Source organism: Camelina sativa, chromosome 13 (assembly GCF_000633955.1).
Source record: "Camelina sativa cultivar DH55 chromosome 13, Cs, whole genome shotgun sequence".
NCBI classification, from domain to species: domain Eukaryota; kingdom Viridiplantae; phylum Streptophyta; class Magnoliopsida; order Brassicales; family Brassicaceae; genus Camelina; species Camelina sativa.
Window position 1 is genome coordinate 14,014,927 of NC_025697.1, and position 23,761 is coordinate 14,038,687.

The 23,761-nt window shown below is 35.8% G+C and overlaps 3 protein-coding genes and 1 long non-coding RNA gene across 4 annotated transcripts in view; 3 read left to right on the forward strand and 1 right to left on the reverse strand.

Annotated features, from left to right (window-relative positions):
• Window positions 1–4,948, forward strand: part of LOC104738230 — a 5,657-nt gene extending 709 nt beyond the window's left edge. The window contains exons 3-5 of the mRNA XM_019234563.1: window positions 353–764; window positions 863–2,441; window positions 2,904–4,948. Of these exons, the coding sequence (XP_019090108.1) occupies window positions 353–764; window positions 863–2,441; window positions 2,904–4,948 (4,036 nt within the window). The remainder of the gene's footprint in view (window positions 1–352; window positions 765–862; window positions 2,442–2,903) is intronic.
• Window positions 11,353–14,401, forward strand: LOC104736711 (calmodulin-binding protein 60 G). The gene is made up of 6 exons (XM_010456750.2): window positions 11,353–11,546; window positions 11,634–11,709; window positions 12,191–12,722; window positions 12,810–12,970; window positions 13,071–13,437; window positions 13,533–14,401. The coding sequence occupies exons 1-6, from the start codon at window positions 11,464–11,466 to the stop codon at window positions 14,018–14,020; spliced, it is 1,707 nt and encodes a 568-aa protein (XP_010455052.1). The 5' UTR covers window positions 11,353–11,463; the 3' UTR covers window positions 14,021–14,401.
• Window positions 14,566–15,830, forward strand: LOC104736712 (GATA transcription factor 23-like). The gene is made up of 3 exons (XM_010456756.1): window positions 14,566–15,002; window positions 15,102–15,380; window positions 15,485–15,830. Exons 2-3 carry the CDS (start codon window positions 15,240–15,242, stop codon window positions 15,716–15,718), a joined length of 375 nt encoding a protein of 124 aa, XP_010455058.1. The 5' UTR covers window positions 14,566–15,002; window positions 15,102–15,239; the 3' UTR covers window positions 15,719–15,830.
• LOC104736714 lies at window positions 21,792–23,268 on the reverse strand. The gene is made up of 3 exons (XR_759620.2): window positions 22,997–23,268; window positions 22,333–22,910; window positions 21,792–22,244 (listed from the first exon to the last, which is right to left on the reverse strand). It is a non-coding gene; the product is annotated as an uncharacterized LOC104736714 (long non-coding RNA).

Sequence of the window (23,761 nt, forward strand, 5' to 3'; positions counted from 1 at the left end):
TTTTCTGTTTTAATTCTGTTACTTGCAAAACAAACTTCCTCTTTGCTATAGCTATACTCAGTCTATATAATTTCATAGTGTATCGTTTGGTCTCTGTGAATTCGACCCTGAAGTACTACGACGACACCACTAGATCGTGGTTGAGTGTGCTTTGGGTTATTGATTTAACTCTAGATCAGGAGACTTCTCCACCAACACCGCGAATGAAGCCAATGCACTGATTGAGAATCTTGCAGCCAGCTGAGACATACCAAGAGGGTACGGAAGAAGTAAACTATATGGGAGGACAAGGGAACTTCCAAAATCGAGGTTTTAACCAAAATTTTAGGAATCATCCTAATATGTCCTATAGGAGCAATAACGTCGAGAATCCTCAGGATCAGGTCTACCCACCGCGACCTCAGCAGAACAACTTTGCACAGGGCTTCCAGAACAAGGGTACAGGTTTTGGAGGATCGAATTTCCAACAAAAACCTCAGGTCAACAACTTCGCGCAAGGGTATCAACCGGTTGCACCGCAGGCAGCAGTCCCACAGGAGAGCAAACTGGAACAGATGATGCATGCTCTGATGGAGAACCAGAAGAAAAATGCCACTGAGGTGACTGTCAAGATCGACAACATGTATTCTGAGCTGAATGGGAGAATCGAATCGTTAAACTCTCACATGAGAGTGTTGGAAAACCAAGTGGCACAATCCGCAGCTAGAGTCAAGGCACCTCCAGGGACACTTCCAGGAAAAAACGAGGCTAATCCAAAAAAATACGTGAATGTCGTCACCCTTCGAAGCGGCAAGGAGTTCCCTGCTTCCAGAAAGCAGGGAACGACCGATCCAGCGATCGGACTGACAAATCTAAAACACAGGATCAGGAAGGCAACCATGACGAACCTCTCAACAATATTCCTGATAATGTTGCTAAACGTAGAACAACAGTTCCTGAAGAAAAGCAACCCAGTGGATCGCAGCAACCCTACGCACCCAGACTACCTTTCCCTACTCGCCGCAAATCAAAGATTCAGGAGCGAGAATATGAGAAGCTGAAGTCAGTAGTAGGGGAGCTTCAGGTTAGACTCCCTTTCATCGAAGCAGTAAGGATGGTTCCATCTCTTAAGAAGTATATGAAGGAAATTCTAACCGACAAGCTCAGTTTGGAGAAAGGAGTGATGTACCTTACACAAGAGTGCAGTTCTATGCTCCAAAATCGAATGCCTGAAAAATGTGGGGATCCGGGACCGTTTACCCTGCCTTGCACGATAGGAGATCTCAAGTTCAGCAAATGCCTTTGCGACCTGGGAGCGAGCGTGAGCCTTATGCCACTCAGTGTTGCGACACGACTTGGCCTCTACACCTTCAAACCGACCCAAGTCACCCTCGTCCTTGCTGATCGTTCCACTCGACGCCCGGAAGGAGTGTTGGAGAACCTACCAGTGCAAATTGGGAACTGCTACATTCCTACTGATTTCATAGTTCTGAAGCTTGACGAGGAATCCCAAGAACCGATCCTACTTGGAAGACCTTTCTTGGCCACGGCTGGTGCGATGATAAACGTCAAGGAGGGGAAGATCGATTTACACATGGATGATCTGATTTTGAGATTTAATTTGGAGAAAGCAGCTAAGAAACTTACGATTGATGGTCAAACCTTCTGGGTTGATACAATAGGCGAAATAGCAGGTGAGATCTATGATGAAGTGTGTACAAGTGATCATCTGGCTGTAGCACTCACCAAGACGGAACCAGAGCTGGGATATCTCTCTGAGGAGACTGAGAGCTTGGCTAGGACACTCGATGCTGCAGCAGTTCTGAAACATGAAGTCCTATTCATCAATCTGCAACATGGACTGACTGATCCGGAAAATGGACTGACCGATCCAACTCCTCCTGTGGAAGCATCCGATAAAGGCGACGGATTGACCATTCCAGGCGACAGATCAGCTGATCCCAAAATTTGCCCTGGGACAAAATCAAATCAGGAGGATTGGAGCGAACTCAAGGCTCCAAAGTTGGACTTAAAGCCACTCCCAGAAGGGCTAAGGTACGCGTATCTCAGACCTAACTCCACATATCCGGTTATCATTAACTCTAACCTGAACAATGTTGAAACCGCACTCTTGCTCTGCGAGTTAAGAAAATATAGGAAGGCTTTGGGTTATTCCTTAGATGACATTTCAGGTATATCACCAGAGTTGTGCTCACATCGGATTCACCTCGAAGATCCATCTAAGTCTTCCATCGAACACCAAAGGAGGCTAAATCCGAACCTCAAGGAAGTGGTGAAGAAGGAGATCCTCAAACTGTTGGGAGCCGGAGTTATTTTCCCAATCTCTGACAGCACTTGGGTGAGCCCAGTCCATGTAGTGCCGAAGAAAGGAGGGGTGACAGTAGTTGCAAATGAGAAAAACGAGTTGATCCCCACCAGGACAGTAACAGGGCATCGCATGTGTATCGACTACCGCAAGCTCAATGCAGCCACAAGGAAGGACCACTTCCCTCTTCCATTCATTGACCAAATGCTTGAGCGTCTAGCGAACCACCCTTACTACTGCTTCTTGGATGGGTACTCTGGTTTCTTCCAAATTCCGATTCACCCGGATGATCAGGAGAAGACCACTTTCACTTGTCCCTATGGCACATTCGCTTACCGACGAATGCCTTTTGGGTTGTGCAATGCCCCAGCCACCTTCCAGCGCTGCATGATGTCGATCTTCTCCGACTTAATTGAGGAAATTATGGAAGTCTTTATGGATGACTTTTTGGTGTATGGCTCATCTTTCTCCTCCTGTTTATCCAACTTGTGCAAAGTGCTTCAACGCTGTGTGGATAAACACCTTATGCTGAATTGGGAAAAATGCCATTTCATGGTCACCAATGGGATTGTTCTTGGCCATCGAATTTCTGAGAAAGGGATAGAAGTCGACAAAGCCAAGTTAGAGGTCATGTCCAGTCTACAACCTCCGAAAACCGTTAAAGACATTCGCAGATTCCTTGGCCATGCGGGATTTTATCGGAGGTTCATAAAGGATTTTTCCAAGATAGCCAGACCACTCACCCAGCTGCTGTGCAAGGACATCTCTTTTGAGTTTACTGCAGATTGTTTGGAGGCTTTCCTGACAATCAAACAAGCACTGATCTCGGCTCCGATAGTGCAACCACCCGATTGGGATCTGCCATTCGAAGTTATGTGCGATGCAAGTGATTTTGCAGTGGGAGCGGTTCTGGGACAACGCAAAGATGGTAAGTTGCATGTTGTTTACTATGCTAGCAGGACACTTGATGGGACACAGACCAAGTACGCCACAACAGAAAAGGAATTACTCGCCATAGTCTTTGCCTTTGAAAAATTCAGATCCTATCTGGTTGGATCCAAAGTTATTGTACACACAGATCACGCTGCACTGTGCTACTTGTTAACTAAGAAAGATGCTAAACCGAGATTGCTGCGATGGATACTACTACTGCAGGAGTTCAATCTTGAGATAAGAGACAAGAAGGGGATTGAGAATGGGGTCGCGGACCACCTTTCTAGGTTGAGAATTGATGAAGAAATCCCCATAGATGACCGACTCCCTGAGGAAAATGTGTATGTGGTTGCAGCCTTCCTCGACTGCTACAAGGAGAAAGCTGATATTAAAGTACTTCAACAAACAGTTAACGATTTGCCATGGTATGCCGATATCGCAAACTATTTGTGTGCAGTAGAAGAACCTCCGAACTTCACTGGATATGCTAAGAAGAAGTTCCTCAGAGATGTGCAACGCTACTTTTGGGATGAGCCTTTTCTTTACAAGCATTGTGCTGACGGCCTCTACAGGAGATGTGTTCCAGAATCAGAAGTACAAGGAATTCTTTTTCATTGCCACGGTTCTAACTACGCGGGACACTTCGCCACTTTCAAAACCGCGACAAAAGTGCTCCAAGCAGGCCTCTGGTGGCCTACTTTATTCCGAGATGCACACGACTTTGTCTCCCGATGCGACTCTTGCCAACGACGTGGGAACATCAGCAAACGGAACGAGATGCCACAAAACTTTATCTTGGAAATCGAGGTGTTTGACTGTTGGGGAATCGACTTCATGGGGCCTTTTCCACCCTCTTATGGCAATCTCTATATACTTGTTGCAGTGGATTACGTTTCCAAATGGGTTGAAGCTGTCGCAAGTCCTACTAATGATTCGAAGGTGGTTCTCAAGATGTTCAAGCACATAATTTTTCCACGGTTTGGTGTTCCTAGGGTGGTAATAAGCGATGGGGGCACTCACTTTATCAACAAGCTTTTTGCAAACCTTTTGCGAAAACATGGCGTGACACACAAGGTCGCTACCCCTTACCATCCACAGACCAGTGGGCAGGTCGAGATCTCTAATCGAGAAATCAAGAGCATCTTGGAGAAGACAGTCAACTCAACCAGAAAGGATTGGTTCTTAAAACTCGATGAGGCATTATGGGTATATCGGACTGCTTACAAAACACCCATCGGTACCACCCCTTTTTGGCTGGTTTATGGGAAATCATGTCACTTGCCTGTTGAGTTTGAGTATCATTCCTTATGGGCGACCAAGCAGATGAACTTCAACCTCAAATCCGCAGCAGAAAAACGCCTTATTCAGCTGAATGAGCTTGATGAGATTCGCATGGATGCTTATGAGAACACCAAGATATACAAAGAGAGGACCAAAGCCTTACACGACAAGAAGATTGTCCCCAGGGATTTTGCTGCGAACGATTTGGTCCTTCTTTTCAACTCAAAGCTGAAGATATTTCCTGGGAAGTTGCGTTCCCGTTGGTCCGGACCTTTTCGAATCAAGGAAGTCATGCCTAATGGTGCTGTTGTACTTTGGGACCAAGAGGGCAAAGAATTCACTGTCAATGGTCAGCGTCTTAAACTGTACCTAGCGGAGTATGACCCAATTGAGATTTCCCTCCCTCTGGAGGAACCACTAGCTGCCTAAGCAACAAGAAAAGTCAGGCTCGAGACTATAAACAAGCGCTAATGGGAGGCAACCAAAAGGGTTTGCATTTGCTTACCCTTCTCTTTTTGGTTTTTTTTTTCTTTTATTAGGACAGTTGCTATTTTTGTATTCTTTACAGAGTTATTCGAGAATCACGTTTGGTGGTGAGTTTGGTTTTCAGGAACAGGTTCTAAACGCAGAAGATGCGAATTTTTTTGTTCCAGGAGCTTCGGATCGATCGATCCTCCTTAAAGATTGACCGATCCCGTTGGTTTGCTGTGGGTATCTCCAAGTTCAATAATGTTGCAGATCGGTCGATCCCACCCTGAGATTGGTCGATTCCATCACAAACCTTGCCAACACCACTCCAACACCAGATGCGAGATCACCGGTTTTTGTTTCTTTTCCTTTCTTTTTCTTTTTCATTTTTCTTATTTTCTTTGTCGGAGGTCTCTTTTCCTTAGCTTTACTTTCACACCGGGACGGTGTGAAGTAAGTCTGGGGGAGGGATGTCTCCAAGTTACTAATATCGTTTTCTTTGGCTGTTTCTTTTGATTTTTCTTTTGTTTGAGTCAGTTTGTCGTGTCTAAAAAAAAAAATTGGGAAACTATGATCATTTCTAGGAACCTTTTGCTTTGAACTAACACTCTTATGATTACTTTTGTACCTCTGATTTGGAATGAAGCTTGGAATGAACATGAGCAGTCTCAACACGCCCCAAAAGACACTCGCCAAGGAGAACACTAAGTCGAACCAGAAGTTGACTCTAGCTTTAACATGACTTAACCGGATTTAATTTCTTACCTTGGGGCTTGGTATACATCGGACAAGACTCCTCCCTTCAAGCCTTACAGGACGTGCATCTCCTCACAAAGTATGCTTCCCCTCTCTCTTCCCTTCAGTACTCAATAAAAAAAAATAAAAAAAAAAGAGAGAAAAGAAAAAAATATGAGAAGAAGAGGATATAGGTAATAAAAGAAGTGAACCGAGGGTTGTGCGTAAACCCGTGCATCTTTCGGAACCCATGGAAACCTGTCCACAAGAAAAGAGCAAAGGATTGATAAAATAAAAATAAAATAATACCCTAGAAAATTAGGGAGAAATCAATCCTTTGGAAGTGAGAAAAGAGAGAGGAAAGGGAGCATAAGAGGAGGTCTTGGGCGATAAGAGGTTGAAGGAGTCAACAGTTCAATGATCGATACTCCCATGGTAAGACCGCACCTTTTTACTAATCTGATGTAGAGAGACAACGATGGGGAGACTGAAGGTTCTCTAAGGCTGTGGAGATCAGAGTAGGGAGTGTTGATCCTAACCATGGGCAGAGTACAGAAAGTAGTTCTCGATTTGATGTTATGAAGAGTGTAGAGAAGAGGTTCCCAAGAATAATGTGAGTTTCCACTTTCAAACATTTTCTCTGTTCTTGAGTTTCTGTCTGTTCTTGCTTGAGGACAAGCAAAGATTCAAGTCCGGGGGAATTGATGTGTCTGCATTTTATAGGGTTTTAACTATAGTTTTTAGGATTGTTTTGAGTCTTTTCTTAGGTCCAAGTGTGCTTTTAGAGTCCTTTTTGTCTTTTGTGAGTCTTTACAGGTTCTAGGTGACTTTGGAAGGAATCTGAGCGTTTTGGGGATGGAAATATGCATCTGGAGCTTAATTGGTTGAAGTCTGATCGAGCTAGAAGGCAGATGAAGTAAGAGCAGAAATTCATTCCGGATCGACTGATCCTTTCGGGATCGACCAGTCCCCGTCCCCGACGCAATCTTTCCTTTTCTGGTTTAAACCGACTTTTTAGGGATTTATTTTACTATTTAACCACGGGGCTCGACCCCTAGAAAGAAAACTTTTACTCTACGCCGTTTTTGAGCACTTGTAAGCTTGGGAGAAGATCTCTAATCCTTTCTAACCCTTTGGAGAAGAATTCTGAACCCTATTATCTCTTTTTGCAATTCAAACATGTTTTCTTCATATTTGATTTGTGATTGTTTCTGTTCGATGTCTGAGTAGTCTCTCTGTTGGGTTTCGGGTTTCAAAAGGGGGTTTTATGATTTATTGATTTAGGTTGTTAGATTTGGGATTGATCTCTTGTGTTCTTCATCTATTGTTGTTCTTATTGCTTAAACTAGATTAGCTACCTAGTTTATGATCTTAGGTTTAATTCATCTAGGCATCAAAAGTGTTGTTGAATTACTTGAAAAGAACATAGGTGAGCAAGGTGATCCTTAGCCAACGACAGTTGAAGTTGGGGCACCTTGTGAACATAATCGGACTAGAACTTAATGCTTGCTAGGATTGTTTAGATCCAAACGACGGTTTAGGGTTCATTCGATTTCTTGCTTAGATAACTAACACTGCGACAGTAGGTTAGTTTTATATTTGAGATCCGAGTTCAAGAACGGTTCCTAAAGTTATCCCAATCCATCACCCAATTTCGTGATCCTAACCCTTGATTGATTCCCTGCGCCCAATACTTTCTCTTAAATTTACAAACTCTTATTTATTTTCTGTTTTAATTCTGTTACTTGCAAAACAAACTTCCTCTTTGCTTTAGCTATACTCAGTCTATATAATTTCATAGTGTATCGTTTGGTCTCTGTGGATTCGACCCTGAAGTACTACGACGACACCACTAGGTCGTGGTTGAGTGTGTTTTGGGTTATTGATTTAACTCTAGATCAGCAGTAGAGACTATAAACCATGCGCTCTTTGAATGCCCTCGGTCACGATACATTTGGGAATTGTCCCTAGTGGTGCTAGATCCAGGAGGTTTTCCATATGCCTCGATCTAAGCAAATCTAGACTTCATATTCTGGTGGGCGTCTTTCCGATCTGGGGTTTCAGATATAGCCCTTCGTCTCCCCTGGATTGTATGGTCAATTTGGAAAGATAGGAACAAAAAGGTTTTCCAAGGTATCGAGGTAGAGCCAACTGAAATTTTGAATCAAGCGGCTAATGATAAATTATTGTGGGAGGAGGCCAAATCATACTCAGTGCGTTATCTGGATTCACCGCCTTTATTGGAGGACAAGGGTTTCTTTCCCCGTTGTCAGATTGATGGTTCATGGAAAAGTACATATCCTTTTCAGGATCTGGGCTGGTGGTGCTGTAGTGAAGAAGATTCAACGCTCCTACTGGGAGCACAGAGCCACCGAAGAGGCCTTACCCCCTTACATGCGGAATTACAAGCAATGATCTGGGTTATGGATTCTTTACTGGCGGCAAGAGTTGTTTGTCAGGGTTTTGAGACGGACTGTACTGAGTTAGTTGCGATGGTGCAGACGTCGGACGATTGGCCCGCTTTCTCGAATCTGCTGGAGGATTTTGCATCACTCCGAATTTCTTACCCCTCTTTTACTCTAGACAGGATCCCACGAGACGTCAATGTAAGAGCGGATTGTGTTGCTCGGTCTTTAAGAAGTTTAATTTTTGAATCTATTTTGTAAACTCTTTTCCTCCGATTTGGACAACTAATCTTGAAATTCTCTTTTAATTTATTAATATTTGGTTGAAAAAAAAATATATATATATATATGTTAAACAAAGACATATATAAAATAAATGTATGAAAGAGTTGCGTATAGTGATTGAGGAATGAAAAAGCTCGATCAAACAAAACTTAGAGATATGCATCATATCAATCAACATTAGTTTGACTATTCGGCCTCTCTTAGCTTCCTTACGGTTTTCCTCGAATTTAGAAGGAAAGTTTCTATTTATTATCTAATACTCCCCTCTCTTTTAAAATATAAAATTGTTTTAGTAAAAACATACATATTAATTTACGTTTAAAAAGTTTAACCAATCATAAATATAAAATATAAATTTAATTTAAAAGTTGTATAAAAAATTAAAAATATTATATATTATAAAACAAAAATATTTCTCTAAACATCTGATATTGAATAATAAAACAAACAAATTATTTCATTATCGCCAAATTTTCTATAGCCAATTAGCCATCTAGAAAGAAAAACAAAATATCCTATGTGATCGTAGATATGTCAATTGGGGGGTATAGGGCAACCCAAGACTGATCATGTCCGCACTACTACTATATGGTACTTCTATCTAATCAACTTTATTAGACATTATCATAGTGACTATTTTGAATGATTCTGATTCACATATATATATATATATATATATATACATATATATATATATATATATGTATAATGTAGTAGATGGTGACATGCTAAAATGTTTGGTTTTACTAATCTCGAGTTTTTTTAAACATGAATAAAAGACGAAAAAGGGATTAGATTTTATTTGTAATAACACGAACAAATTAGACTAATGACAATCCAACCCCAAAAGCTAATACATGATTCGATACAGCATCGACAAAAGATGGTTGTTAACGGTTTGATTTTTATAAATTCTCAACCTTCAAAAACTAACACTGTTATTGGCCGAAAAAATCTACGTGTAGACTTCTTCCCCTATTTCATTTTATTTGGTTAAAGTCTTAAAGACATTGTCCATCAGCATAACGCGTAGATGTAGAAAAAACATGTTTTTTTTGTTTTTTTTTTTTTGGAAAAGATGTAGAAATCGTGTTACATTATTATTCTTCATCTGTCGTTCCAATCGTTTAGAACATCGATATTTTATGTTGAATGTTTTTGTTCTTGTGAAATATTTATCTTGAGTGTTAATATTTGATCATAAATAAATAACTGAAAAAACGCGTTACGGCATCATCACCTCTGAGGCGTGGCTTTTTTGGGATTCTAGTTGACGATCTAGCCATGTCAACGCCTCTTTTAATTTGCCTGGTTTATAAATTTTCAAATATGTAAAATATTGTTATATTTCATTATTCTTTTACCTACCTATACCAAATTAAGGCTTTTCAGGTAAAAATTCCATTAGAGTTTTAATTGACTAGTAATGGAAAATTTTTCTTTGTATTTTTTTTAATAATAAATAGACGTTACGAACACGAAAATTTGGTGATTTATCCAACCAAGGTATATTTTTCAATATTAAAAAAGAAGACAATTTTTTTGAAATCTACATTTCATTCGAAAAACACTTGACAATATTGAAAACACTCGAGTGTTTTGCAATTATAATAAAACAAATCACCAAGTCGTCATTACCATGCATAAAAGTTTAGATATTGTTCTAATCATTTTGGATGTTTATTGTTTCAGTGTTTTTGTCTAATATAGGTTGAGTAATAGTTTTTTTGCCTCTCATACCTAAAAATAAGTAAAAGACGCTAAATCATACTTTTCTGTAAAGGAAACTAAAATGATAGGAAGAGATACTCTATTTTTTATCAGAATAAAGCGAGACATCGTAAAGTAAGAAATACTAGGATACTATACGGCCAATAATATCAATTGGAACTAAATCAGTGCATGAGTAGGGTTTGATCATACCACGGTAGCACCATAAGAGATTACTAGTATTTATTTCTTAGATCTAGTCAATGATTAAGAAACGGACAAAAGCTTTTTTTAAGTAATAATTCTAATTTCTAAACCGCGTAGATTGTAACATTTGATTACGATGCAATTCTTGACATAAATGCAGGCTCATATCTGACCACAGACTGAACTTAAGGGAGTTTGGTGTTTTCTTAATATCAACAAAATCAATGATGGAAATCATTAACTAAAATCTCTAAGAAATGGTTGAAATTTATAACGGAAGACATATATATCTACGTGTTTTTTCCCAAGTTTATATTCTTAATCTAGCTAGCTTATGAAAAAGGTTATCTGATTCAATTGCAAAACTTAAGCTTAGTTAAAACTGGTTAGAACAATATCTAAACTTTTATGGTGTATACCTGATACCGCATCACCACAAAATTATGAATCAGTTTTCATACAAATTTTTAAATCGGAAGAAATAAAAAAATTTAGTAAACTCTTATCTTTCGGTTTAGAAAACCAACCATGAGATTCTATTTTAATTTAATTTAATGTTTGATTGGAAAAAAAAAATTTAATAGTCTGAAATTATTAAATATCTCCACTTTATATCCGACTTTTTCCAATACGAGAGGAAGCTGATTAAAAAATTAAACACTAGTTATAATTGGATTTAAATACATACATATAGAGGTTTAGGAAGGATCGAATATATATATTCTTCAACATTATTACAAACACAAGCGGCTTTTAATTTGTACGAAATGATCCAAACAGGAATTAAATAATGGATCATACATGACACTACACAAGTATCTTATTAGTACTTTATTTGTCAAAAGTACAAGTGTCTTTTTTAAATTTAATTAATTAACTAAAAAAAATCTAAATAACTAACTCTAGCGTGGTTAATGAATAGCAGTTCTAAACTCCGCAGTGCAACGAATCTTCCTAGAAATTACGACTACTGCTTCGTCAATACTCAGTGCCTTTATATATCTCATCATTCACTCCTCCGCAATCTCATCTCTCTCTCTCTTACACACACACACACAAAAGAAGAGTTCTCTTTTACAGAAGACTTTTAAAAGTCTTTTGAAGTTTTTAATCTGAAACTTATTTAAGTGTTCAATGAAGAGTACTCGAAACATCCCTAGTTTTCATGGGGTTGGTGGTTACAGTGGCTTAAGAGCTCGTAACTTAACATTCAAGAAGTAAGTTCTTGATCTTAATTACCGAACAAGTAATCTTCATATTTTTCGGACAAAGTTTCTAATTTTATTTTCTCATGTAAACCACAGAGTTGTGAAGCAAGTGATGAGAGACCAGTCAAATAATCATTTCATGGTTCTTATGGAGAACATGCTCAGAAGAATTGTGAGTTTTTTCCAAATCATATTTGATTAACAATTTTTCATTTCATAAACCATCTACTTAGTCCATGGATTAGTTAAGTTAACATATTTCGTGTATTTATATATATAGGCCATAGCCACCAAGTTTGACCGACTCGTTCTCTTATGTCTTTGTTTTATATATTCGTGGGCTCCTCTCAACATCAACAATGGTCCCTAGTAACTAGTTACAATAGTATAACAAATTAGTCCCAAGTCTAGTTACTATAGTATATGATAATATCACATACAGTATAACGAAATCATGTAATCACATGCGTTTGATTATTTATCTTCTACTAATAAATTAACAAATTTCATTTATCGTTTTGCCTTAATTACCACTATTTTTTACCACGTAGCACCGTTTTGTATGCATATGAACGTTCATATGCTCCTTTGGTTATATTCAAAACTATATGCAAATTAGTAAATGATTATTCTCAACTCTATTGATTTATTAGGTTCGAGAGGAGACAAATCTCATTCTTCAACCTTTCCTCTCTTCATCGCTGGTCTCAATGGAGCGATCGCGTTCTGAAACGCCATCGTCGCGTCCAAGATTCAAGCTGCGGTTCATAAACTCGCCGCCTTCATCGATATTCACGGGCTCCAAGATCGAAGCTGAGGACGGTACTCCGCTAGTGATCGAGCTCGTGGACGCCACCACCAACACTCGAGTTAGTTCCGGACCGTTCTCGTCTTCTCGGGTCGAGCTCGTGCCGTTGAACGCTGACTTCACGGAGGAAAGCTGGACCGTTGAGGGATTTAAACGGAATATTCTCACGCAACGTGAAGGGAAACGACCGTTGCTCACCGGAGATTTAACGGTGACGCTTAAAAACGGCGTTGGAGTTATAACCGGAGATATCGCTTTCTCGGATAATTCGAGCTGGACTAGGAGTAGGAAGTTCCGGTTGGGTGCTAGGTTGACCGGAGATGGAGCCATGGAGGCGAGAAGCGAAGCTTTTGGATGTAGAGACCAACGAGGAGAATGTAAGTAGCGTTTAGTGCGTTTCTTCAGCGGTTAAAACGTTTAGGGTTAAATTATTAATCGTTTTTTAATCTTCTTTGCTTATGCAGCTTATAAAAAACATCATCCTCCTCGCCACTTTGACGATGTTTGGAGACTAGAGAAAATCGCGAAAGATGGCGTTTCCGCGACACGTTTGGCTGAACACAAGATTTATACCGTCAAAGAGTTTCGCCGCTGGTATACGGTAGATCCAAATGCGTTATACAACGTAAGAAATATAAAACCTAACTTGAAATTCAAAACTTTTAAAAATTATTTTCTAACCATGAAAAAATATTGATTTGTTTTTATTTTTATTTTTCTAACAGATACTTTGTGGTGGGATCTCAAAGAAAACATGGAAGGCAATTGTATCACACGCAATGGATTGCGTTTTGGACGAAACAGAGAGTTACATTTACGAAGCAAACGCTCCTGGCATATCTCTTCTTTTCAACTCTGTTTATGAACTTATACAAGTCTCATTCAATGGCGGGGATTTCGAAAACGTCGATCAACTAACCGCATATCAACCGATTTTGGACCAATTAAAGCTTGAAGCTTACCAAAACATTAACCGCATTACAGCGGTTAAGGATAGGACTTTTGCGGGTCATCCACAAAGGTCCTTACAGTGCCCTCAAGATCCTGGATTTGGCACAACATGTTCTGGATCACAGCATATTAACTTTCTAGGTAAACGATTTATAACGGTCGTGGTCTTAAGTACTCTTTGATATTTATACCTTACTATATATAGACTAATTAATGTTATTTTTCTGTATATTTAGGAAATTTGGATCCATCAAGCTCTTCTTCGATGTCTGTTTGCCACACAGCTTCAGGCTCAACGGGCCACGCTGATATGCTAATGAGTTTCGATAACTCATCAACCGCGACGTTTCATATAGACAAAAAATTCTTACCGGCTTTGGGAAACAGCTTTAAAGTAAGTGAAGTGGATCCGGTACACGGCAAATCGCAAACTGTAGTGACAAGAGGTTGTATCGAGAATGAAGAGGAGGATGAGAACGCGTTTCCTTATCATCAGCATTACGACATGACCTCGAACTGGTCACCTGGTACCCACCAAGCCATTGAAACGATGTGTCTTACTGTGTCTGGGACAGAAGAAGCTGGAATGTTCGATGTTCATTTTGAAAACGTTAATTTGGGATCTCCGAGAGCCAGATGGTGTAAGGTTAAGGCAGCTTTCAAGGTTAAAGCAGCTTTTAAGGAAGCCCGGAGACATACAACAGCCAGAAACCGAGGTATATAAGGCTTATAAGAAGCCTTGTTTACCGTATTAGACTAAAAGGTTTCTTGCACTGCACTAAAAAAATGCATGTGTATATAATTGTGAATAAGGTTAGAAAAATGGATATCGGCCATTGAGTTACGGAGATTAGTTTTTGTGTATATCATGTTTGATATTTCATTTTTTTTAAATGGGCTATGTATGACTAAATCAGTTTACATTTCTATATATCTTTGAAGTTTTTTTGGTTTCCCTGAAATCAATATAGCCATGGCCTCTGGCACATGGTCTGTAAAGTTGTAACCTTTTTATATGCATGCCGTATAAGAATCATATGTTTCTTGCGGTACACGAAAGCTGTGTATAATAAAACTATAAATAAAAGGGATATGTTTATATGTTTTTTTTTTCCTTCATAACTTTTTAATAATGGATCTTGCCTATTGATTGTTCTAGTGGTGCAAAGTGATATGTTACAAAACCATGTTTTTTTAATGACAATAAAGCTATTTATATATACCAATTAATTTGAAATAATCATCTTGAACTTTACTTTTTGTAGATGCCTCAATCAAGATGGGTTACCACAGGGCATCGTTGTATGTTCAGATTTTGATTTTCAACGTATAACGATATTGCGATGTATAGATATGTAACTTTCTTCCATAGTGCTTTTTCTTCACGTTAAATAATGGTGTACTTTTTGCTTTTCCTTGAATTGATTTGGGAAGAAGACCGGCTTCCTACTCATAAATAATAGTAAAAGAAGTCTATGAGTAAGTGAAAACATTGGTGGCTTTTGCTTCATTCCTTTTTTCTCTGTCTTCATGTGAACAAGCTCGCAGAAATCTATGGTTTCCTTTACTTTCTTACGTCTAAATACACACACATAATTATTTAGAAAAAAGAATCCTAAATCCCGGTCGTGCGTACTGCCACTTGGTTTTCCACCCGACAATGATTTGGCAGATGTTTTGTTTTGTGTTATCAATCTACCAAAAAGGTCATACTCATTACCACCCACACTCACCATGGTATGAAAAGTGTTTTTTTGAAGGTGCTCTTCTTAAGCTTTTCTTGATTACTTATACTACAAAAACAGGAAGCTGTGTTGCAATAGTTTCTCCATATTAATCCTCTAGGAGTTATAGTGAATAAGAGAATTGAAGAGTTTTTGATCACTACTGTTATTGTGTCAAAAAGGAGCTCTAGAAATCAAAGGGTTGGTTCTTTTGATTTGATGGATCCAAGACAGCTACGATCTTGTTCATCCTCTTACGTGTCAACGAGAATTGAAGAAGAGAAGGTGATAACTAGGTGTTGTAGTGATTGCAAGACCACCAAGACACCAATGTGGAGAGGTGGACCAACTGGTCCCAAGGTCTCTTCTTCTACCTTCAATCATTGTATTCTTGACTTTGTTTTATCTTAAGATGATTTAAGAAGTCTTTTTTCCTAATTTTTGTTTTGTGGTGGAATTTTCAGTCACTTTGCAATGCATGTGGGATCAGATTCAGGAAACAGAGACGATCAGAGTTATTAGCTATTCGTATTGTTCGTAGCCACAAAGTCTTAGACTCTAAAAAGATAAAACCAAAATCATCGTCATTATCATCATCACATGGTAGCGTGGCTGTGAAGAAACAAAGATGTCTAAAGGAGATAGAACAAGCTGCTTTGTGTCTACTGTTGTTGTCTTGTAGTTCTGTTTTGGCCTAAGAGAAAAAAAAAAACAGAGTATCTCTTGCTGAAACGCACAGTTTTGTCCTCTGTTCTACGTTCATCTTGGGCCACTCTTTTAAGGATATGAATAATATAAATTTTAACGAAACTTTGTGTCAAAATTCAGATCCGTAGAGATCGTAAAAAGTCTCAAATTTATTTGAAATAAATTGGAGCATTTTGGTTTCGGCTTTGCAATAATTGCATTGGCTTTGTGATATCATCCCTTCTTCGTTTATGGTTTAAGCTTGTAACATGAAGCAAACCTATGAATTCGAAACAGTTTTGTGAAATTTAATTAACCTACAGAATTGGTTGAGAAAATGATACGATGTTAATATGTGCATGTTTAGCTCGACGGGTTGTAGTCTCACCCAAAGCTTAGTTTTGACCACACCCCCATCAGATTTTAGTTTGTGGCTGTACTCACACCAATGAATGTTTAACAATATCTACCTCACTAAATTTAAATTTTGAGTTGTATTACTTTTTTTTTGGTGAATAACTAATGTTTGTTCATCAATTTAGTACACCTTGATACAACTTGACTAGGGAGGACGGGTAATAGACATTGTCAAACTTCCGGTAGTGTATATAGAAGAACCCTGTTTTTTTGTTTTATAAATAGTTTCCTACTTTGTTTAGCTTTGCTTCATTTTAATCGTTTTATCTTCTTTTGGTTTGTCGACTAAGATATATATATATATATATATATATAGATATATATCTTTTATACAGAAAAATCATCTTTAATATCGGTTCCTTTGAATAGATTAGCCATTGAATTGAGTCTTCTCCAAAGATAGAGTAATCTCTTCGCCGATTTATCCTCATAGTTAAGGATTGAAGAGGACCTCATCTCTAGGTAGGCGGAGCTTTTACTTGGAGGTTAAGTTGAATTCAAAATTTATCAGCGGCCGAATCTGTAGAAGAAAAATCTCATGAACATGTTTCCAAGGCTTAATTATATTTACGGGTGTTAAGTTTTTTCCGATCCATCAAATCTTAGACAATGAGAAGAATGGAGAAAAACCAAAGTGGACTGCGTTTTCCATGTTACACGTTTTGGTTTACGTGTCGTCTAGTGTATTGGGTTCATGTAATTGAGCTTAAATATGCTTGTATCTTTGTTATATTTTGCCATGACAGGCTTCGACGAAATATTTGTATTCATCATAATAAAATAATATATTATGATATTCACTAAAAATACGTTTTGGAATATATAATACCTCAGTTTAATATATAAATTCAATTAATTTTAGGCTATTTGATAAAATAATTAAATTGTTAAAAAAATATGTTTTTCAGAAAATAAAATCGTAATTTTTTTAAATACCCATTATTTATATTAAAAGTTGAACTATAATGGTCGAGAACAATAAATATTATAATTGATATATATGCCTAGGTATATATATACATATGTTATATTTTTATAATACAGATATATATATATATATATATATATATGAAATTTGCACATAATATCAATATCTTATGGTAAAACTTACATATTTTTGACAATTTATAATAATAATAATAATAAATATCATAAAACTAATCTGAGAAGCATTTGATTATTTTTATAATAGTAGAATCTTTAAAGCATATTTATATATACTTGATATTTATATATACTTGATATAAAATATATGAAGTACATAACATTTTCTAATCTATTTACGAATTGATTAAGTACATAAGTTATAACTTTAATAAATATTTGAATAATGTAAGTTATTTTTGTTGGATAAAAATTACAAAATAATATCTAATTTTAAATAAATAATGTGATGTTTGTTCAAATTTCTTAATAACTAAACTACATAAATGCAGTTTAAATTTATAATTTTGTAATAACAATCATAATTTAACTATAAAATAAGTTAACTTTAGGATGATGATAGTTGCTATTTTGTGGAGAGAAAAAAAATTTAAGGGGAGAGAGATGAAAGCTAATCCATTACGGACACTCCACAAAAGAGCTGATGAAATATCCCATCTCAACTGCATGCAAATCCGGCTTTGTAGAAAGCAACGACGTTTCAAAAAATCTTGAGCTTCCACTAGGAGTTCAAGCTTTAATGAAGGGAAATTGAGCATGAAATACATTTTTAGAAAGAAAAGCAAGCAAAAAAATATATATAGATAATCGTTTGGATAGCGTATGTTGACAAGACACTGGTGATATTTATGGAGTTCTAGAAAACCCTAAAGGAGAGACTTCAAACCAGTTAATAAGTTATCTTCATGCCCAGGTATTATTTACCCTCGCCAGTAAGCTTTAATTACGAGAATGTGCCACTACCTTCTAATCATCTCTCCCCGACATTAACTAATCAATTTTTTAATTACACACACAAGTAAGAAAAGGTTAATGACTTTTGTGATTATGTATCTTTTAATTTATATACTAGAAAACAAGAGGGCATTATGCTACACATGCATAAATATCCATTTTATAACAGTTTTATTTTTTTGTAGAGTGTTTCAAAAAAGCAGTTTATTTGTCAAATATCAATTTTGTCTGAGTGTGTAATATAAGTGAAAATATTTCTATTTAGCTGATACATTACTTATTTTTTTTTGGTAGGAGCTGATACATTGCTTATGTAGCTGATATATCTAGACTTTTTGGGTTTTAAAAACCATATCCTTTATTTTTTACTGCAACTTTAGAGAGACTAGGTTTTGAACCCACGCTATGCGTGAGTGTATTTGATATATTTTGATGAAAACTATATATGATTGATGACAGTAGTAAAATATTATCTTATAAAATTTTTTAAATTAGTATTAAGGAAAAAGTTAAATTTCAGATACACAATTTTTTAAAATATAAAAATCAGTTGTGTTATAAAATCAAATCTGATAACAAAAAAATCATGAATTTAACATGACGTCCAGGCGAGGCGAATCAAACTGATGACCTCACATATCCTAAACCATTTCTTTGACCACCAGAAAAATGAAACAATTTTATCATCATGAATTTAACTCGTTTTCATGTTTAATTGATCGCTACCACCTATGTTTTCCTGTTTTTATTAAATATTTTTCTTATTTTTCATATTCTTTCTTGTCATTTTCATTGTCAAACTTTGTAGTAATTGTCATCATTACTTTTACCATCTGGTTCTTTGTTATACCCTTTTTCTTCTTCTTCCTCGTCAACTTCATCACATTCTTCCACTATAAAACCTTTTTTAGACTACCATACAAATTGTTCATAAATTTAAATTTTTTTTTTTCTAAAAAATTCTGGAAATTTTAAAAATGTTAATGAATGATATGTCAAATCTTGATAAGTTGTTTAAAATAATTTTTAATATATAAAATTCTGGAAATTTTAAAAAAGTTAATTAGTGAAATGTCTAATCCCTATTAGTGGTTTAAAATCCTAGGTGGACAGCTTAAGAAGCTTATAACTCATACTTTTATTTAGTATAGATTTTGACAGCGTTTAGGAAAGAAAAATCTGAATTCATCTATAGAGAGAAGATTCTAAACTCCTTTATTATGCAATTTATTTAGAAGATGTTTTGTTTTTCATTGATTATGTCTGAGTAATTTGTTTGTTAGGTTTAATGTTTCTCATTCGGGATTACTTGGCTTGTTAAATAGAGTATTGATTGGGATTCATTATCTTCTTGTTCTTCATCTTAGGTTATTTTTAACATTAATTCTTGATTAATCACTTAGAAATAATAAGTTAGGATTGATATGAGAATATAATTAATTTTCCTAGTAATTAATTGATTAATTATTTTTAACATTAGGTGATCAATCAAAAATTAATGTGAAGAACAATCTAAGATGAAGAATAAGAAGATAATGAATCCCAATCAATAATCAATTTAACAACCATGTAATCCCTAATGAGAAACCCTAAACCAAATAAGCAGGTTACTCAGACATAATCAATGAAAAACAAAACATTTTCTGAATAAATTGCCTAAGAAATCATATACATAAAAGTAAAGTTTTGGTCTCTCCTTATTGGTTGATTTTCATTTCATGTTTTCTAATTTTTTTTATTTTTTATTGTTTAATTGCTTTAAAAAATATTTAAGACCCAATTAACACAATACATTTCACTCACAGATAAAAATAAAATTATAATTGAAAATAAAATAAATTATGCATTAATCATATTCCACCACTCAATTTTATTCAACAATAAATTATAATTGTAACTCTCATAATTCTAAATGTAACTTCCATCAATTCTTATCATATAAATAAACATTCTCTCATTCTCTCATATTGGGAGTCTTTTACTTTCTCATTTCACAGTCTCTCATTCTCTTCCACTTCTCTCATTCTCTTCCACAATAACTCAAATCATTTTTTTTCTTTTGTTTTTGATTTCCTATTTTTGTTGTATGGGTTACAAAAAAGCAAATGAAATATCATTGTAAAATTTTAATGCTAAATTTTTATTTTAGAGACTACATGATATATATTTTACTTTGTTGTTATTTTTAAAGATTCATCTTCATTATCTAATTTGGATTATCATCTTATAAGTAATCATTCTCTCCTCTTTTCCCACCAATATCAAATATTGTTATATCTCATATGTGTTGTAAGAGTTTGATTATATATTTTAAATTTAGAAAGTATTATATATATTAAACTATGTTTTCAATTTTTTATTTTATTTATATATAAATAAAATATTTCTTTCATATTTCTTGCCTTTCTAATCTATTCATATTTATTTTTAAAATTTCCATAGTTAAATTTAAATTCACATATGTTGGTTTTAACAAAAAATCAAGTTTATTTGAGAATTATATGTTCCTATTTTTTTAAACAATCAATGTGTAACATATTATACTTTTGAATCAAATTATGGATCCACCAACACTCACTTTTAAATTAAATGAGATTTAATTTTAGGAGTTAGAAAAGTATAAAAATTTGTTTGTAACTCCCATAATAATATCATAGTAGTGTTCTCAATGAATTTAATTGAATATAATAGAACATATTAAAAATGTATTAATATGCACTTAATTTCACTTTTATAACTCTCAAATAGTTACCTTTGATACATCAATTTCTGTATTATATATTAAAAGAAAAACACATATCTCACTATAACCCTCATGACCTCATATTTTAAATCTCACATAATTTTATAAGTTCTACAATATCATTATTTTTTCTTTGATTTAACCAATGGTATCTGAACTTAATAAAAGTTTCAGTTTATTTAAATAGGATACACATGTAATATATGATATATATTTTAATTATTATATTTTTATTCGGAAGAGATATAATGCTAGGAATCAATAAAAAGGGGGTTTTTGTTGTTGTCACGGTAGCAAGCAAGAAAGTAAATAAATGTAAATTAAAGCAAGTAAAATAAATGAGAAAAGCGTTGGGCATCAATGGAATCACATACTACAAGAAATCATGCAATTTATGACTACATAAATAGTCGCCAATTAGTTGCTAAATGAGATATAACGACTAATTTACGGCTAACCACTATTGTTGTAAATCCTTAGTCTCTAAAAATAATGGTCGTAAAATAGTCGGTCAATAGCGACTCTTTTACGACTAAAAACCGTAGTCGTAAACTTAGTCGTAATGTAGCCTTAAATAATTATGACTATATTAAGACTATTTTACGATTAATACGATGTGAACATAATTAGTTTTAGCTTAGTCGTACTGTAGTCGTTAAATTTTGTGACTAAGTAACTACTACTTTACGACTATTTAACGACTATGTTGCTACTCTATTTGAAATTTTTAGTGACTAAGTAACTACTACTTTACGACTATTTGACGACTATGTTGGCACTCTGTTTGAAAGTTTTAGTGACTATTTGTCGACTACTTAAGAACAAATTTAACAACTGGTTTAACGATTATAGTGAACAGAAACCAGAATTGTTTTGTTTTTTCGTTCTGTTTTTGAATTCATATTTGTTGTATTCCTGATTCACGAAGCTAATTTTGTATAGATAGAAATATCAAAAGTACACAACATTTGCAATAAACCAAAAAACACAACCAAAATGATCAATTTAAAACTAAGATTCTCACAAGTTATTAAGAACACTAAAGTGACAAGTTCATGAGAGTTAAAAAATAGATAAGTAACCTAGGAAGTAACCTAGGAAGTAACCTAAGAAGGAGTTTTTCTTTCTGTTGGAGCCTCGGTGGGTGTTTCACTTGATTCAGACTCAAGGAAATCCACAAACGCTGGATCGGTTTGGCGCAAGTACTTTTCCACCAATGACAAGTGCTGTATCTTCTTCTTTTGCTCAGCCACAACTTTGGAATGTTCTGCTTCACAAGCAGCAATCTCAGCATCATGTTTTGTATTATACGCAACTTGTTCTTCAATTATATGTTGACTTTCCTTCATTTGCTCTTGCAATGCTACAAAGGATCAATAATCTCCTCGTGGATTTCCCTTGCAATTGAGAAGATCCTTAAGATGATCCTTGAGGCTTCCAAGTCCATAAAGATTACCTCGTGAATCATTCTTAGTGTACTGAAAAAAGAAAAAGTCAAATTGTAAATAGAGAACATGAAAAATTCGAAGACTCTTTAAATATAGATTGTGAAAAATGCTACTTTACCTCAAGAAAGATGGTCGTATAATCTTCTGTTGTGAGCTGCTGAGCTCGTGAAGGATCTGTCTCGAGCTCAGATATCTTAGCTTGCAAGTTTTTCTCATAAGTTGTAATGGTCTTCTGGGCCTTTCGATCGACATACGTACCATCTGACTTTGTATGTGTCTCTTTAAAAATCTCACCAAGACTCACCGGTCTCCCCAATTTCTCTTCCTCGAATGTTACACAAAAAAGAAAGGCTTATGACATATATTAATGTTGCAAAGGTGTAAGAAAAATAAAGTACAGATATATATATAAGTTACTCACCAAGCCTTGTTTGACTTTTTAAAACGACATTGGCCCAGATAAGTGCATGTGAGGACCGATACTATTACAGTCAGACATACGAGCATTGGAATAGGTTCGACTCCTTTCATGTGCTTCTTCAGTATCCCACTGCGCAACCATTTTTTTCCAGAGAGTATTCTTGATCCATTTAGGTCGCAGTCGACTTTTCCTAGCGTCAACCATGTTTTTCATCCGGCGTTGACATATCTCATAGAAAAGCTGTTGCACTGTCCCTGTTATCAAATGTGTGTTTTCTGCGGAAAAAAGAGAATAAAATTAATTTAGTGAAAACAACACAAGTAAAACCTATATGTGAAGGCTATATGACCGAAAACTATACCGCAAACTCGAGCAAGTATCTTTCTCGTCTCTCCGGAGGCACACATGAGCAATTATAATATGGACCATCAAATTTGTTTGTAAAAACTTTAGTAATCTTCCGAACCAATTGTGATTTGACATCCCGAGTAAACTTGTAACACACATGAAGTGAATACAGACTTCACAATACAAAAATCAAGTCATAAGCAAAATATAAAAAAAGAAGCAAACCAACAGCAAAAAACAAACAAACAACGAAAATCAATGCGAAGCATACCGTAAGCGTGTTTAATAGACTCATACGGCAAAAAAAGACAACAAGAAGCAAACCAACAACAAAAATCAAACAAACAATATCAATACAAAGCAAACCAGAAGCGTGTTTACTATACTCATACAACAAAAATCAACATACCAAGTCGTTTTAGGTTCGGTTCCAGATAGAGGACGGTGGTAAACTTATGACGGTCTGACACCATAAGTATGGTGTTTAGAGCCCTCAACGTGTCCTCTTGGAGTTCCAGTAACACTGGATATGACTTGTCAAAGTTTTTACTTTGAGAAGAAGGATGACTTTAAGCGTGAGAGTTTTGAAGTGGAGATCTCGCATCATTCTCTAGTGGATTTGATTGAATTGGCTGATTGTTTTGAACTTCTAGTGATGATAGGGTTGGATGGTCTTCAACTTCTCAATTCACGGAGTTCTGAAATAGCCTTTGTGGTGGTGGATAGTTTCTAAAATGTGGTGCAGCTGATGTTGATAGTTGGGGGGGGGGGGAACACA